General features: G+C 55.7%; 1 protein-coding gene across 3 annotated transcripts in view; it reads right to left on the bottom strand.

Moving 5' to 3' along the window:
- Positions 1-17,026, bottom strand: part of ALPL (alkaline phosphatase, biomineralization associated) — a 53,216-nt gene that overhangs the window by 1,403 nt on the left and 34,787 nt on the right. For all 3 annotated transcript variants that reach the window (XM_016149243.2, XM_016149245.2, XM_016149244.2), the window contains exons 3-11: positions 13,216-13,335; positions 12,769-12,884; positions 11,354-11,528; positions 10,409-10,584; positions 7,029-7,172; positions 5,358-5,427; positions 3,116-3,250; positions 779-970; positions 242-361 (exon numbers count right to left, since the gene is read on the bottom strand). In XM_016149243.2, the coding sequence (XP_016004729.2) occupies positions 242-361; positions 779-970; positions 3,116-3,250; positions 5,358-5,427; positions 7,029-7,172; positions 10,409-10,584; positions 11,354-11,528; positions 12,769-12,884; positions 13,216-13,335 (1,248 nt within the window). The remainder of the gene's footprint in view (positions 1-241; positions 362-778; positions 971-3,115; positions 3,251-5,357; positions 5,428-7,028; positions 7,173-10,408; positions 10,585-11,353; positions 11,529-12,768; positions 12,885-13,215; positions 13,336-17,026) is intronic.

The following is a 17,026-nucleotide window of genomic DNA, read 5'->3' as shown; positions in this document are numbered from 1 at the left end:
GTTCATCAGACCTATTTAGTCCTTCAGAAGACTTTGAGAACAGTTTTATGGAGGAAATTGAAGCTGAGAAAGGTGAAGTTATATGCCCCAGGCTCTAGAGCTACTAAATTGTAGAAGGGGATTCAAATTGAGATTGTTCTGACTCAGTCTTGGCTATTCTGAGACCTCTGTTTTTGACCACAAACCTACATTCTGTTCCCAGGCCCTGCCCCCTCCAAGGCCTGGGTCTTGGCAGTCTCACCGTAGTCCACCATGGAGACATTCTCTCGCTCACCGTCCACCACTTTGTAGCCAGGCCCATTGCCATACAGGATGGCAGTGAAGGGCTTCTTATCCGTGTCGCTCAACATGGGGGCCAGACCTGTACAGAAGGCATCGGTCTGGAGGTCACGCTGGAGCCCCAGGAGCACAGTCCCTTTGAAAGGCTCTGACCCAGCTCCACGAAGCCACCTTCCACACCTGATTTACCTCCAGCCGACCATTCCTGTTTTCCCTCTGCCCACATCCCTCCTCTCGGTTTGTCCCTCCCTCCCCCATGTCATCCATCCTCCCTCTCATTCTCCTATCTATCCACTGTCCAGGTAGCCACCCATCCACTCCTGCATTTGACCTTCACCCTGCATTCCCCCACCGGTCAGTAAATTTTCCTCCCTACCCCACTCTCACTGAGTCCCACCACGCCAGGCCCTGGGCTTGCTGGCCCTCCCGCCCAACTCCTGCTCCTGGATGGCCGGACCCCGGGAGTGCACGATGCCCACCCCAGTGGAGGCCCACTTACCAAAGATAGAATTGCCACGAGGGGTGTACCCGCCAAAGGTGAAGACGTGGGAGTGGTCGGCCGTGACGACGGTTATCGTGTCTTCCACGGAGGTCATGGCTCCCGCCCGCCCGATCGCCTGGTCCATCTCCACCGCCTCGTGCAGCGCCTGCTTGGCTTTGCCCTCATGGTGCCCGTGGTCGATCCTGCCTCCTTGGGACACCAAGGCAAAGGCCTCGGGTGAGGGGGAGGGGGAGGGGAAGAAGATCGGCACCCCGAGCCCCCTTCATGGATGGGGAACTGCCACACGCCAGGCGCCACACCAGGCTTATACACAGCCGTTCGACCTTCGCGGCAGCTCAGAGTTGCTGGAGCAAAGGCCCACGCGTGGAGAGTCCAGAACCAGGATTTAAAGCAGATCCACCTGACTGCAAAGCTTGTGCTCTTTCTGCCACCCCGAGCACCGCTGCTTCAGCTGCTAGAAGGAGTCCCCGAAACGTCAGAGAGCCAAGGAGGGAACCCACATGCCTGAGTGACCCCTCGGGGCCAGGCATGACGAGCTGACGTCTTGTTTCCCCTTTACAACAATCCTGGGCAGAGATAGATACAACCATCCGCATTTACAGGTAGAGCAACTGAGGCCTGGACTGGGGAAGCGATGTCCCCAGGGTAGAATCTGCTGGAATGTGAATTCAGGCGACTCACTCTAAACCCCTGTTTTTCCATCTCCACTTTGACTAGTCCCCTCTGAGTGTAAAGCACAGTCCAAAAGGGTGGCGAAAGCCCTCGGCACCTGGGCAGGGCCCACAGCAGGCCTCCAGAAAGGCCAGTGAAAGCTTGCATCCCATGCCGCCTCCCCCAGGTGAGCACAAGAGGCTTGGCACATGGCATGGCTTAAAGGTCACGGCCAAGGGCTGTGTGACCTGAGGGAATGCCTCCCCATCTCTGACAGGAAGATGATGCCTTAGTGGATACTCCCAACGCTGAGGGTCCTGGGTGCCTGGCCACTCTCCCTTCCCACTGGCCTGAGCCTCGCCACACTGGCCTGGCAGGCTGGCAGGGCGGGTCCTTCCTTTGTTGTGGCTCTGGGAGTAGCTGGCCTGGCAGGCCCAGTCCTGGCTCTGCTCACAAAGAGGACTGCTCCCGAGGGAGCCCATGTTCACCACTGCTCGTTCCTGGCTGGTTCCTCGGCGTCAGAGGCCTGTTCGAGGCCAGGCCGAGAGACCGCCGTGCTCGAATGGGAACCCCAGGGTTTGGCAAGAAAGCAGTCAAGCTAGGCTGGCGGTCACTGGCCTCTGGAGGGCGGAGGGGCAGGAGTGTGTGTGTATATGTGGTGAGAGTATGTGTACAGATGTGTGTGTGTGTGTGTGTGTGTGTGAGAGTGTACGTGTGTGTACATGTAGAACATGTAACAATGGCTGTTACAATTTGGGGCGATTCTGGAACCTTTATCAGATCCTCAAACTTCCTATTACTGACTCAGCTATCGCGTAATCATAATAATGGAAATAATAGAAACACCGAGGATGTATTCTCTGCCCAGTCCTGTTCTGAGAACTTTATGTCTCTGAACACAGTGACTGCTAATAACCCTTCTACAAGAGGGGGCCTATTTGGGGCCTCATTTTACAAAAATGTGCAGGTAGAGGGTGCACAGCCCATGGACGGCAGCATCAGGACAAGAGCCCAAGAGTCTGACTCCAGGGCCTCACCAGGGCTCTGGCAAACCCAGTAAGTGTTGGCATATGGCAGTGTCGACTTACAAAGCGTCTAGCTCTCCCAATGTGGAGGACCCTAGGATATCCCGGGCCCTTCCCTGGGCCTTCTCTTCTCATGAACCTGACCTTGGCCTCACACGTGCCCAGTAACAGCAGATATCTGCCATCCATCTGCAACGGCTCCCACAGACCAACAGGCATTTACAGGGGAGGCCCCTGGGCCTGTGTCCTTGAGCCTTACCAGGCAGCTGCTCAGAGCACAGATGTTTACTGGGGCCTGCCGATTTGTCTTTTGGGAGGAGTGAAGCTGAGGGGGCTACATGCCCCTTCAAAGCCGGACTTCAAGGAGGAATTCACAGAAGGAAGAAACTGGCCTCCTCTTTCAGGAAGGCTTCTTGGACTAGTCAGTCTGGTGTACCACCACCTCCATGCCCAAAGGAGAATAGCTTGTTGGGCTGGGAGTTTCAGGACCACCCCCTTCTTCCCCAGCCCACAACCTCTCCCCACAAAAGGAATTTCCTCCATCATCCCCAAGCCGGACAGTCCTCTTTGAGAGCTGGACCTCCCTATACCCTGACCTCAGAGCTGTGTATCCAGAAGCTCCCAGGGAAGCGGCCCGGTAGCCGGTCCTGGGGCCTACCTTCCACCAGCAAGAAGAAGCCTTTGGGGTTCTTGCTCAGAATCTTGATTGCCATCTCCACCATCTCAGAGAGTGACGGGTCGGTCACGTTGTTCCTGTTCAGCTCGTACTGCATGTCCCCCGGCTCAAAGAGACCTGAAGACAATGTGGATGGTGAGAGCTCATGCCCCTGCTGGGAGGGTCCCCGAGGAAGCTGGTGGTGCCTCAGGGAGCACAGGCTGCCCACATACAACGTAGGGGGAAAGCAGGGGGAAAGAAGCTCATCTGGATGGCTCTTGGGGCCCTAAGTGTGCCAGGTGCTTTGAGGGCTGCCTCCTTTCATCCTCATAGTGGTATCACGGAGAGGGATCACAATGTCCATTTACAGAGGAGAAGACGGAGGCTCAGGGGGTCAGTGACTTCCTATTTTCAGCTGCTAAGTGGGAAATCTGGGATTCAAGTTCATCAGCCTACCCCCAAACCTGAAGGGTCCCGGACAAGGCCCCATGGCCCTCGGGTGGAAGACTGTGTCCTGGACTGGACGGGGTAGCTTGGCTTTGTGTTTACATGTCATTTGCAAGTCAGGTGTGAAAGGCACAGTGCCCTGTGCAGTGAAACAGCACAAGATTCGGAGCCACTGTCCCTTCTAGTCACTGAGCTTGGCTTTCTCACTTATGAAATAAGGAGAGGGACCCATTTGTTGCCCATATCACAAGATTCCGCACATGCCAGGTTGGTGTTTGCTGTCCTAGGTGTCCTTCCAGAGCACCCTGCCCTTCTTCTGTGAGTGTGTGTGCAGCCAAGCGAGCGCTCCAGTGAAGAGAGTCCTCACTCTAAGTGCTTGGGAAGCATGTAGGTGCCAGCCTCCAAGACGGCGCCCAATAAGCCCTGACTCTTGGACTTCACACCCTTGTGTCCCCCCCCCACCCCCACCCCCACCCCCACCCCCACCACATTGACGAGGGCTGGCTTATGTATCCGATAGAATACTGCAGAAATGACAATGTATGACTTCCAGGCCAGGGCACAAGACACTGCGGCTTCTGCCTCGCGTATTCTTGGATTTGGAGAGCTCCCTGTGGCAAGGAGCTGAGGCCTCCTGCCAGCTCCCTGCACCAACTTATCAGCCATGCGAGGGAGCCGTCTTGGAAGCCCCAGCCCCGGCCAAGCCTTCAGACAACTACGACCCCATGAGAGGTCAAGCTAAGCGGCTCCCAAATTCCTGACCAAAGAAACCGTGTGAAGTAATAAAGGTTCACTCTTATTTTAAACTGTTAAGTTTTGGGACAATTTGTTATGCAGCAACAGATAACCCGTATAATGCATCAGCTCACTTAATCCTCACAACAACCCTGCGGTAGGTCCCCATTTTACAGAAGAATCATTATTCCTACTTTATAAAAGTGAAACCTGAGGCACAGAGAGGAGAAACCGCTTGCCCAAGGTTGCACAGCTCAGAGGTGGTAGGAGCTGGGTTTGAACCCAGCACTCTGGCTCTAAGACGCATGAGTGAATTGTCATGTTCTATGGGTGCACGTGTAGCTCTACACAGCCTGTGTGTGGTATGGGGTCTGTGCCACCTGACTCAGGTGAGTAGAGGGCTGTGTGTGTGTATATTTGGGGGATTCTCCAGGCACCCAGCTCTGAGCCCATGATCTCCAGTGACACACCAGGACCTGGAGGCTGAGCTCCTTGGGGAAGGTTTGCGGGAGATATTGCCACCGCTTGCTGGGCACAACAGCCAGGTGGGAAAGGGGATCCAGATGTCCATAGAGCGGTGCTCAGGTCTCATTCCACCTGGCTAGAGCTGCCCTTGGGCCCCACCCTTGCTCCCCAGTCCCTGGGGAGGAGAGGAAAACCCCCAATCGAGACCAGCAGAGAAAACCTGTCAGCCTGGCTTCCGACCTGGCCACACGGCAGGGTGGGCTCCAGGCCCCGCTGCTCTGCAGCCTGAGACCTGTCGAAATCCCAGCTCCACCTGGGGTCCAGACTCACCTGGGCATGCCTCAGTCGCTTCCCTTCTCTGAGCTTCAGTTTCCCTTTGCGCTCAGTGGGGCTATTCACCCTGCACAGCCAGCATATTTCAGGCTGAAGTTCTATGAACCAGAACCCTTTCCTCACCCCTCCCAGGTCCTGGAGACCGAGGGCAAAGGTCACTAAGTAAGGAGGCCGGTTGGGTCCTCACCCCCAGGGATCACGCGGCCTGACCCTGGGGCACCCAGCCACGTGTCCTCCACTCCAACGCCCGCCCCCACTCCCTTACCTAAGAGGTAGTCCACGGTGCTGGGGTCGAGGGCCAGGAGCTCGGTGCGGTTCCAGATGTAGTGGGAGTGCTAGGAGGAAGGGCCAATGTCAGCCACGCTGGGGCTGGGGGGGTCAGAGGGCCGGCTTCAGCTGCTCTGAGTCTGGGGCGGGTATTTGTTTCCTTCGGTCCTTTAACAATCCCTCCCTGAGCGCCTACCATCCCTCCCTGCCCTCCAGAAACGACGAATAAATGGTCATTCTAATGCAGGAACTCAGGGCCCGCTGGGGGCCCTGGCTCTGCCAGGAGCCAGCTGTGTGTCCTCAGGAGACTCCCTGGCCTTCTCTGGGCAACGGCATTAGGGTCCGTGGTTTTTGAACTTTGGGCGATTATGGGGAAATAGGGCGGGAAGGCTAAGAAAGTGGGGCTCCGTTCCTCCACTCCTACCCCCACCCCTGTTTCCCATCTCAGTTAATACTCACATCGGCCCTATAAGGTAGGCATTATTCCCATTTTACGGATGAGGGCACTGAGATACACAGGATATAGCTATTTGGCAGTAAAAGTGAGTCACTCTAGCATCTCCTCTTAAGGCATGATTTCCAAGGAATGCACATCCTCTCTGGGGTCCCACAGTGACATCCGATCCGGTCCGGTGCTGTGGTCCCTCTCCCTCCCTTGTGGGGTATATAGACTGAGCTCCAGGGTAAGCACCCTGCCTGGGCGAGAAGGGTTTGGCTCCGGTCTCATGTTCCAGGTAGAGAAACTGAGGCCGGGAGAGGTGCTGTCTGTCTGGCTAGGGCCGGTGGGTGGCCCAGCCTGAGCTGACTCAGAAGGAATGGAAATGGTTCAAAGCAGCTCAGTCGCACCCCCAGCAACCCCGTGGGGGCCATTCCCCAGCCCCTGCCCCGAACTCACACTTGGCCCCGCACCAGCCCACAAGGCCTCCCCGAGGGCCAGCCCTGGAACCCTCAGAAACCTAACCCCAAAGTGGCTGCCAGGCTGCTCGCTCCCCCTGTCTTCGGCCCTGACCACAGTCATTTCCAGACCCCAGCGGCCCCAGGCCCAGTGGCCGGCAGCACATGTTTCAAAGGCCAGAGCCACTGCAGGAACCGGAGCTCGGGTTCTTCCCACGCTCCGGCTTCCCTCCCCCAGCACGTGCCCTTGCCACGGCCAGAGCCAACTCGCTGTGGAGGGCTTCTACCTCACACCTTGCAACCTCTGCCTGCAGGACCCTCTCAGTGCTGCCTCCTCCACCCCCTCCTCCCCCTGCCAGGCCTTCTCAGGCCCCCACTATGGTCTGTCCTTTCTGGGTTCCCATAGGGCCCGGGCATCCTGCCATCCAATCACAATGCTCCGTGTGTTTTGACCATTCGATTCATCCTTTGGACCTCATGCCCAGCCAGGGACTCTGCACACAGCAGGGGCTCAAGGGGACTGGAAGGCCATGCACATTGCTCCTCAGCCCACCCTCCCCCCTTGCTACCTAGCTCTTTCTATCGCCCTCCCCTAAAGGAAGGAATTGATCGGGTCACCTACTGTGCGCCATTCATGTATCCATTAGACCATTTGAGCCCCCTGAGGTAAGAATTATGACCCCATTTTAGAAGAGGAAACAGATCAAAGAAGGCTCCCCCAGCACCACCCCCACCACAAGCTACCCCGCAGTCATGTGGCCCCTGAGTGGGCTACCTTGTGCCTCGGTTTGAAGCTCTTCCAGATGTCGATGAGGTTCAGGCCATCCAGCCTCGTGCCCCTGGCCTTCTCGTCTATCTCATATTCCACATCCGTTCTATTCTTGGGGAACATGTACTTCCGGCCGCCCCCCATGATCACCTAAAGGGGACAGGAGCCATCAGTACTCTGCAGTTCCAGGACATCCAGAAGCCCCAGTGGTCCCCACCTGGGGATGCCGTGGATGCTTCCCAAGTCTGACGGGTCCTGGGTTCCATCCACCTTGCCCTCCCTGAGCCTTTTCCAGCTCAGAGAGATGGCATCATGAGTCCACTGGGACGGCGGTTTGGGCTCCTGGGTGAAATATCGGAGCTACCGATAACCTCCCCTGGTGCATAACTCCCACTTGTGTAGAAATAATTCCCCCTCTAGAGCACTCACTGTGTGTCAAGCACTAAGCACTTCAGACACATTATCTTACTCGGCCTCCCTCCAGGGCCACACGGGAACCTGTGTCCCCATCCTCCAAATAAAAGGAATGAGTGCAGAAATGGGATGTCTTTTCCTCCAAGACCACGCAGCCAGCAAGGGGCAGAGCCAGGATTCGAACCCAAGGCTTCTCTGACCCTGGCACCAGGGCGCCCTGCTGTGCCCGCAGAACCAAGGATGGAGACTTCAAGAGCCTCGTCTCCCACGGCGAGAGGCAGAGTGCCTGCGGGCCGGAGGCCTCGGCCAGGGAGGTCTTGGGGCAGCCCAGCTGGGAGCCTGGGCAAACAGCGGGCCAGCGCCCACGGCTGTGTAGTCACCGCCAGGCTAATTTTACATCACCACGCTGCTTGCGTGGGCGGAGGGACGTGGGACTGTTTGTTTTCCTTGGGAGTCCATGTTTGAAGTCCTGACTATTTTTAAAACAGGGCCAAGAGCATAACAGCTGCCGCCCACAATTGCCACCACAACGGTGTCCTCCTGTCACCACAGGCGTCAGCCCAGGCCGCCGCCCCTGGCCGACACCTTGGGAGGGCAGAGCCCAGCGATGGTGGGCCTCAGATCCACTGTCTCCGGCCCTGGCATTTCAAATCGTCTTCTCTGCCGTCCACTCCATATCCCCTCCTGGGAACCCCAGGTTCTGTGGGGAGTCCAGGTCCGTGGCGGAGGTAGAGAAGGCAGCCCAGGACCAGCCTGGACCATGGGGAACCACAGAGGACAAAGCTTTGAATCCTGATTCTATCCCTTCTGGACCAAGGGCCTGTCACTTCTCCTCTCTGAGCCTCAGTTTCCTTCCTTATACAATAGAAATAATACCCACCCACGGGCCTGCCACAGCCACAGGACTGCCACAGGAGGACATGCAATAACGCAGGGCAGTCCTGGTACCCAGGGGTGGCCTCCATGGGGCGGGCGGGGGGGGTATTGTCACTGGCATGAGGAATTGGAGATGAAAATATTTCCACAGGGGCAAGTTCCTTACTGCTTGACCAGCCAGGAGCTTGGCGTGGGGCAGGCTGTGGGAGGAAGGAGAAGGGGCCCCTTACCCGCCCCCCCTCCACACACACATTGTTCCCACAGAACCTGACCCCTTGGTATTTTCAGAGTGGAAATGAAGCCCCCAATCTTCTTGCCTGGAGCCTCCTCGTTTCCAGCCTCAGCAGAGAGTTCACACGGGCTCATTAAATTCCCAAATAACAGACTTGCTGTTTGGCTTTGGGGTTTGGGTTTGTGTCTTTCTTTCTTTTATTTATTTTTTTGTTTTTTTGTTTTTTTGTTTTTTTTTTAGCAAAAGATATTTATTTTCAGGGCGGACACCAGGATTTTTGTTTCATGTACAGTCTGGGGCCGGGGGGCTTTGGGGTGGTGGTGATGCAGGGCCAACGGGAGAGAAAAGGATGAGGAGAAATAGAAAGTCAAAGGAGCAGGGGCTGTGCTCACTGGGGCCCCAACTCCTCGCTCTCGCCCTCACTCATGTCCCAGCGGCCCGTGAGGAACCCCCAGTCTGCCCCTCACCCCTACCGGAGAAATCTCCTCTCAAGCTCCTGTCCCCCTCTCAGGCTGCTCCTGCCAAATCTCCCTGAGGAGCAGCCCTGTAATTACACCCTGTGCTTGTACAACAAATGTTCTCACATCCATGACTTCATCTCGGCCTCCAGTGGCCCTGTGAGGGGGCAGGTGGAGCTCTCTGTTCTCGTTGTACAGGCGGGGAAACTGAGGCTCAGGGAGGAACAGCGACCTGTCCCAGGATGCGAGACAGGTGGAAACAGTCGGGAGAATGGTTCTGCCTTGAGTACACGCTCACCGGGAGCAGGCAACAGGACCGTTCGTCCTGAAAGAGGTGTTTGGTCCACCATTCGGAAAAGGGAAGTCATGGGCGGACAGAGGGGCCAGGTGACACTTAAACCCTGGGAGTTTACGTGTAGGGGAGAGGGTGGGGCTAGGAGCCAACGAGTTTGTCTGGAGGGGTTAGAAACAGAGGCGAGGGGTAGGCAGGACCTGGGGGCTTCCTCTGAGCTTCACTGAACCCCCACTCTAGGCTCAGGGGGCCAAAGTCCCCGTGTCCCCCTACCAAACCCCCACCCTGGCCCACAGTAAATGACAAGAGCCTGAAAAGGAACAAGCCAGAGGTCCCCATTTAAGACGAGAGCATGAGGGCCCGTCTAAACATCAGGCGGACAATGTTCAGCTGTGTGCGCTCACCTACATACAGGAACCTGCTCCATATTCAAATCTTGTATTTTGGGGCTAGAACAAGCGGCTTGTGCATAAACGCTACCACTTTCTGAGCACTCACTAGGTGCCAGGCCCTATGCTAAACTCCACAGGGATTATTTTATTCAGATCTTGTCATTGGGCTTACAAGGTAGGTACACTTTACAAAGAGGTTGTAAAGGGGAAGGTTCGGAGAGGTCACGTAACTGATCCAAGGTCACACAGCTAGCAAACAGTAAGGCAAGGATTTGAACCCAGGAATTTTGAAATTGAGAGTTTGTGCTAACCACTGTCTCCATCACCTTTCCTCTGGGCATGACGGTTGAGTCCACGGGCCACGTACCTGTCTATGCATGTGGGAATGGACGGGGCAGGTACTTACCCCCTGAGATGGTCACTCTGCCACCCCCTCCTCCTGCGTTGTGGGGGATACCGCGCCAGGTTCCAATTTACAGAATGATCCCTGGGCGCCTGGTCCTTGAGGTGTGGTGGAGGCCACATGAGGGTTTATCCCTCAGCTGCGCCGCAGAGAAATCCTACAGAGCCTCCCTGCCCCGACCGCAAATCCCCTAATGGGCTGGGAGCCCTCCCAGGTGTGTGGGGAGCCGGGCCAAGCTGTCTCTCCAGTGCCAGCCTGTACCTGAGGCCCTGCCCCACAAGCCCGCAGTCCCTGCTCTGGCCGCATCCCCCGAACTCGCCTCGATGTCCTTGATGTTGTGCATGAGCTGGTAGGCGATGTCCTTGCAGCCCTGGTTCAGGGCCTCCGGAGGCATCTCGTTGTCGGAGTACCAGTCCCGGTCGGCGGAGTGGGCGTAGGCGGCGCTGGGGGTGGCGTGGTTCACGCGCGTGGTGGTCACGATGCCCACGGATTTCCCTAGGGTGTGGGAGAGGAGGGATTGGCTTTGTCTGGAGATGAGCTGTCCAAGCTGCTTTCTCCCTCCTTCCGGCTCAAGGCTGCCCCTCCTGTCAGTTCCACTGAGCACCTGGGCCTCAGTCTCCATGGCAGTCACTCAAGTGAGAGACAGTGGCTCCCAAATCCCCTGGCAGCTCAGACGCTTTTCCTCTGTGACCGGCGGGCCCTTGAGCCCTGAGTACCGGGGCCGGAGCTCTCCCCTCCACCCAGGACCCCACAGAACCCCACTCCTGCAGGAAGTCCCCCCTCCGGGGGCCCTGCAAGAACACGGGGGCCCCTCCTAAGGGCTCCCAGGTGGTGTAGTTCTGTTGCCTGTGTCCACCGGTCTTATCCCCAGACTCTAAAGTTCCTGGGGGCATGGGCCAGGGCCTCCTGATTCCAGGAGGAAGAGGGGGGCATTACTGAACCCCCACGGGGCTGGTGCTGCGCCGTGTCCCTTGCCTTGCTCACACCCAGCCGATGAGGGGGCCGTTTCTGTGCCCATCTTAGAGTCAAATGAGTAGACTCAGGGAACTGCGCCAGGACCAGAACCCACACTGGAGTGGGTTTCTAAACCACGGGCCTGGACTGGATCCCATGAATATTTCACAGACTCCCAGAACACTGGGGCTGGCAGAGGCCCCGGACAGCATCTTTTTCTACCCTCTCTCCTCATTGCACAGTTGGGAAGACCAAGGCCCAGACCGGTCGCGGAGCTGGGCCCCGTCCCCGGCCACCACCCCCGGCTCACCGGCATCCTTGGCCCACCGCAGGACGGAGGTGACCTCGTTTCCCTGCGTGGTGTTGCAGTGGGAGCGCTGGGTGGCGGCGCTCACCCCCACGGTGCCTTCGTTGGCCTTCACCCCACACAAGTAGGCGGTCGCGGTGCCTGCGCTGTCAGGGACCTGAGCATTGGTGTTGTATGTCTGCAGGTGAGGAAGGAGGGTCAGGAGACGGCCAGGCCTTGGCCCTGCCCTGCTGCCCACCCCTCTCCCGCCCACACCATGGGGCCCGGGGCATGAGGGAGACAGAGAGGCTTCCCACAGCTTTGGCTGAGCCCTGCTACCCACCATAGTGCCCCCAGAGCCACAGGATTATCTAGCTGCCTGCCTTCTACCCCTACACCCTCTGCCCTAGCAGCCAGGGCAGCAGGAAGGGGCAAGAAGGCGACTCTCCAACACACGGGAACGTTTGGCAAAGGAATGGGGCTGGGTCAGCTCAGGCCTCTCTCTGGGTCTGGGGGCTACAGGAGCCAGCGACAGGGAGGGGGAGGCAGGTGAGTCCTGGAGAAGGGAGTGAGGGGGTCCTTGAAGGAGTGGGCAAGCCTGGCTGGGGGAAGGGGAGGGAAAGTGGTGGGGGGGCAGGATCTAGAATGGGGAAATGGGGAAGAGGCCCTCCCCGCCCCCACACCCTCAGACTTCTAGTAGAGAGCCGACACTCTCGCCCTTCCCTGCCAACCTGAGAGCTCCCCGAAGGCACGAAAACACCACAGGTGGTCCCTGCTCCCCACAGGTGGTCCCTGCTCCCCCGCACGCCTGCCCTTCCCCAGAGCGTCTAGAGGCTCTTCATCGCAGAATGACCGCCGCCACCAACGACACCAGTAACAAACGATAGCTCCCGCTTTACACCAGTAAACTAATTCCCTTCCCGAACCGCCTTGGGAGGGAACAAGTGCAGTGGAACCGCTGGGAGGAGAGTATATCCTGCTCGATTCCATTATTTATGTCAAGGACAAAAGCGGGAACAGCTACTCTCTGGTGATGGAAGCCGCGGTGGGGCGCAGGGGTGTAGGGCCTGGAGGGGGCGCTCGGGAGGGCCTCCGGCTGCTGTCACGCTCAGTTTCTCCACCTGGAGGCTGGTCATACCAACATGCGCAGTTCGTGAAAATTCGAGCTGTGCCCTTGCGCAATTTCCTCTGTGTATGTCATTCTTCAACAGATTTTAAAAAATCAATAAGCTAAAACCTTCAAAATAGTCTTGGGAAGTAGCTGCTGCTGTTGGTATTTCACAGTGGAGCCATGGAGGCCCCAGGAGGGCTGACCGCCTTTGCCAGGGCCTAAGGCAGCTTGTGAAACCTAGCAGAACCTACTCTCCCACCCTTTCCTGAAGCCCGGCAAGCTGAGAAGTGGGAGGCTTGGGCCCAGCGGGCTGGGGGCTGGAGCTCACCTTGGAGAGGGCCACGTAGGGAAACTTGTCCATCTCCAGCCTGGTCTCCTCTCCAGGGCTGTGGTGCAGCTGACCCTTGAGGATGCGGGCGGCCGTCACCGTGGAGACACCCATCCCTGTGGCGTGGAGAGGGAGGCCTCAGTCTTTCAGGCTTCCTGCCTCTCCAATCAGTCTTCTCGGACACCCATACCTCTCTAGCTTGTTGCCAAGGCAGGCTGAGCAGTGGGCACCAGAGCACGTCTCTGTAAATGTGACTGGGAAGCCCCTTACCTCCCCCCCACCCCCACCTAGACCCTCAGAGGACCACACGGCACAGCAAACCTCTTGGGTCCACAGCCTGCCCCCCATCCTCTTAAACAGGATCCCCAGAGGTCCCGCCTCTTCGATACACCTGGTTCCGTAGGCCCCTACCTAGATGCCCCATCCAGCCCCTCCCTCGGGCCTCACCATCTCCCAGGAACAGGATGACATTCTTAGCCACATTAGTGTTGAGATTCTGAAGCTTCAGAGCATTTTTCAGGGTCTGCTGAGCTTGGTCTCTCCAGTACTTGGGGTCTTTCTCTTTCTCTGTACAGACAGTGAGGCAGAGTTATTTGGCAGGGGAGGGGATAGCTTCTCATGCCCAGACTTATGGGTACCCTAACTTCCCATGCCTGAGGGCGGAGCGCCAGGACTTGGGGAGGGAGCAATAGTTGCCCATCTGACAGCCATCATGTGATCTGTAAACATATGCCAGTTCAATTCTCCAAATGAGCCAGCAGACCCCAGGTCGTCTCCCGATAGCGCAGAATGAAGAAACCAAGGCTCAGAGATACCAAGCGACTCACCCAAGGCCACACAGCACTGGCAGATGCTGGCAGAGCTGGGCTTCGCTCCCAAACCCAGGGCTCTTTCCTTCCACTCAGTAAAGAGACATTCTGCTAAGGCAGCGAATGAATTGTGCTAGCACAATTAGGAGGCTAATATTTAAGCCGGTTAGGAGAACAAACTACTTTCAACTGCAGGAGTCCCAAAACATATCCAGCCATCAATTATAAACTGCTTGGCTTACTCATTAAAGTAGGTCTAGCAGGAAACTGACTTAGTGACAGTGTTAACAGCAGTGCTGGAAAACAAGACTTGCCTTTTGTTTAAAAACACACCAGATTTAAAGTAGCCGCACACAATCACATTCCTGTTAGGATAAATGTGCACTTTCTTCACCCCTAATCTCGAGATAAAATGGGAAGCAGGAATGCTCTCTTCTCTCTCTTCCTCCCTCTTGCCCACCTGCCTCCAGTAGTCAGTTCCCCAGTGGAAAGAACACAGCAGTAGTGCCTGACAGACCTCGATTAAACCCCCCGCTGTGCCAAGTGCCAGGTGTGTGGACGAGTCACCTCCCTGAGTCTCAGTTTCCTCCCCTTCAGATGCAGTTGTTTATACCTTCCTCTCAGGGTCTTATGAGGACTGGATTAGATAAGGCATGGGACACACCTGACTCACAGGAAATGATCAAAAGCCCACCCCGTCTGCCCCTAATACTTCCATCGCCAGACCTGGACTCCCTTGTTCTTCCAAGCGGAGGCCCAGGATCCCTGTCCACTGTCTGCTGGGCTCTCCTATCGCACCTGCCCATCGGAGTACAGAAGCCTGGAGATGAAAGCTCCTTGGGGACTCTCTCTTTCAATGGCCTCCCATGCCATAGGATGGAAGGCTGAAGCCAGGAGAGGAGGGAGGGTCATGTCCAAGGCTGTGTTCCTTGTGTGAGGGCTGAGGACACGATCCTCATCCTTTGGCCCGGCTCAGGCCCATGCTGCCTTTCAGGACAGCTGTGGGTGAAGAGCTCAGGTCTCCTTTCTCAGAGCGTGGTTTCCAGGCAAGAGCCAGGTGCTCCACACACAGCAACAGCTCCTTCACCTTCTGTCGCCTTATGGGGTGGTTACCATTATTCCTCCTCATTACAAAATGAAACTTAGGGCCCTAAGATTAGAGTCACAGAAGAGGAACAGGAAACTCACACATCTATGGGTCTGTGCCCCTGCCTCAGGTGGGCAAGGAAACAGTTCTTGACCTCAAGCCTTAGATCCACCCACACTCTTCACCCCTACCCCCAAAGGCCTCGCCTTATGTCACCCCCACCCACAATTTCTTAGCCCACTACCTGCACCCTGGCAGCCCCAGCAGCACCTCTCTCTTCTGAGGGTATCTACTGAGCTCACCAATTTTAGACCCCACTGATTGAGTCCCCAGGGGCAGTCTGGCCCTTCCATTTAGCTGGTACCTACAGGTGAGTTCCTTTCACTGGAGTTTCTACTCAGGAAAATGAGAGAACATAGTTATCTACAAGCGGTTTTAGGACAGGAAGTGCTCTAGGACAGTGGTTTTGATCAGGGATCCCACTGGCTCAGGGCTAGTTCCCATCTCCTTCCTGCCTTCCTCCACACACACCATGGTGCCAACCAAGTCTTCGGCCATTTGGGCGCCATCTGGGTGAACTTCTACCCATCTTGACCACCTACAACCTGCCTTCCCCTAACACTTGAAGGGGCAGACGCCCCTTCAATCAGCCTACCTTGCATCCGTCATTTCTTCTCCCCAAAATCTCAATTAGCAGTTTGCCGAATTCCGAGTGTGTTCCCTGCAAGGGCCCTTGTATTTTTCAACAGAGCCATCCCAGGGCTTGTTCCTCAAAATAGTTCAGTGGTTGTCAAACTGACTTCATTGTCAGAGAGCTAATTTAAGCAATGATGGCTTTGGACAATGGGGTATCTGGAGGCGATTGTTTTCAGAGACCATTAAATGACGTGCAAATGCTCATGATATAATGCTACATAGAGTACTTGGTCAGTACCTACTGTGCGATTCCATTTATATGAAGTTCAAAACAGGCGAAACTCACCTATGGTGAGAGGAGTAGGCCTAGTCAGTCCCCTGGCTTAAAGGTAGGGGGTGGGGTTGGTTGGGAGGGGCTCAGGAAAGCCCTTGGTGTCCCAGGACAGGAAATGTTCTTTACGATTCTGGTTGGTAGTTACATGTACAGAAAAATATGTAAAAACTCATCAAGCTATATATAAAAGATTTGTATAGTTTAGTGTAAGTTATACCTAATTTTTTTTTAAAAAAAAAAAAAGAAAGAAAACACAACGTACTACCACCACACACCCATCAGAACAGCTAAAATGAAGGAAATTGGAAACATTTAGTTGCTCACTATGTGAAGATTTTTCGTTTTGTCACTTTTTCGTCCTTTCGCTTTTCATCCGTCTGCTCACTTTCTACCCAGGTGGGTGGTGAATGCTGAGGAAGCAGGGACTCAGTCCCAGAGTGACTTGGGGTTCCCGAGGGTACACACCAAAAGGCATCATGGGATCTCAGAGGACGCGATGGCCTGGGAACCCAGCAGCTCAGGTTCTACCCTCAGCCCTGCTACTGACTTGCTGTGCGATTTGGGAGGGTTGGTCCTTCTCTGCATCCCAATTTCCTGATCCGTTGGAAAATATTCTTCCTAAGAGCTCCCACTGCCCTGCCAGACACGGTGACTGTCCCATGTCCTTCCCACCACAGCCTAAAGGAGGAGAATTATTATCTCCATTGAACGGATGGAGAAAGTGAGACTCAGGGAGGGCACGTGGGGGCTTGCAGACCAAGCCAAAGAGGGCTCCCCTCTACAACTATGGATACCGAAATGCTGGAGAAAAAAAAAAAAAATCCAAAACATTACATAGCTTGAAAAAGAAAGACAAGAGGGAAGGGCTATCCCCAGGAGGCAGAAATTAAGAGGGAGTTCAAAACCAGAGCGGTAAACAGGAGCTAATTCTGAGGGACCCTTGAGGTGTCAGACCAGGTGCAGGTCTAGGTTGAAGCGGTTTTAATGAGCACATTTGGCCTTGGAGCCATGGCAGTGATGGCGAAAGAAAACCCAGTCAACTCCAAATCAAAGCCAGGTCTCAGCGGGGTCTGAATTTGTAGCGTAAGAACCTCGAACTGAGAAATTAACATGCAAACTTATCGAAAATTAGTTGAAAAATCAAATACAATACCACACTTCCATGTGAGTGTCCGAGAGAAAACAAGAAACAAGAATTCCTGTTGAAGATGCGTTCACAAGCAAGAATCGCAAACCACGCGGCAGCGCATACTACTCCGTGAGTTAAGCGGACACGACCAACAAGAGGAGACGAAGCGTGCCAAGACTTGGAAGAGTTTACAGAATAAGTTATCTTTCAGGTTGTTAGAGAGAAGAGAAACACCAATTAAAGAACAGGAAAATGTGAAGGGG

The sequence above is a fragment of the Rousettus aegyptiacus genome, unplaced genomic scaffold (genome assembly GCF_014176215.1).
Source record: "Rousettus aegyptiacus isolate mRouAeg1 unplaced genomic scaffold, mRouAeg1.p scaffold_m13_p_1, whole genome shotgun sequence".
Lineage (NCBI taxonomy): Eukaryota > Metazoa > Chordata > Mammalia > Chiroptera > Pteropodidae > Rousettus > Rousettus aegyptiacus.
The sequence above is the reverse complement of the archived record's forward strand: the minus strand, read 5'-3'. Positions and strand labels throughout refer to the sequence as shown.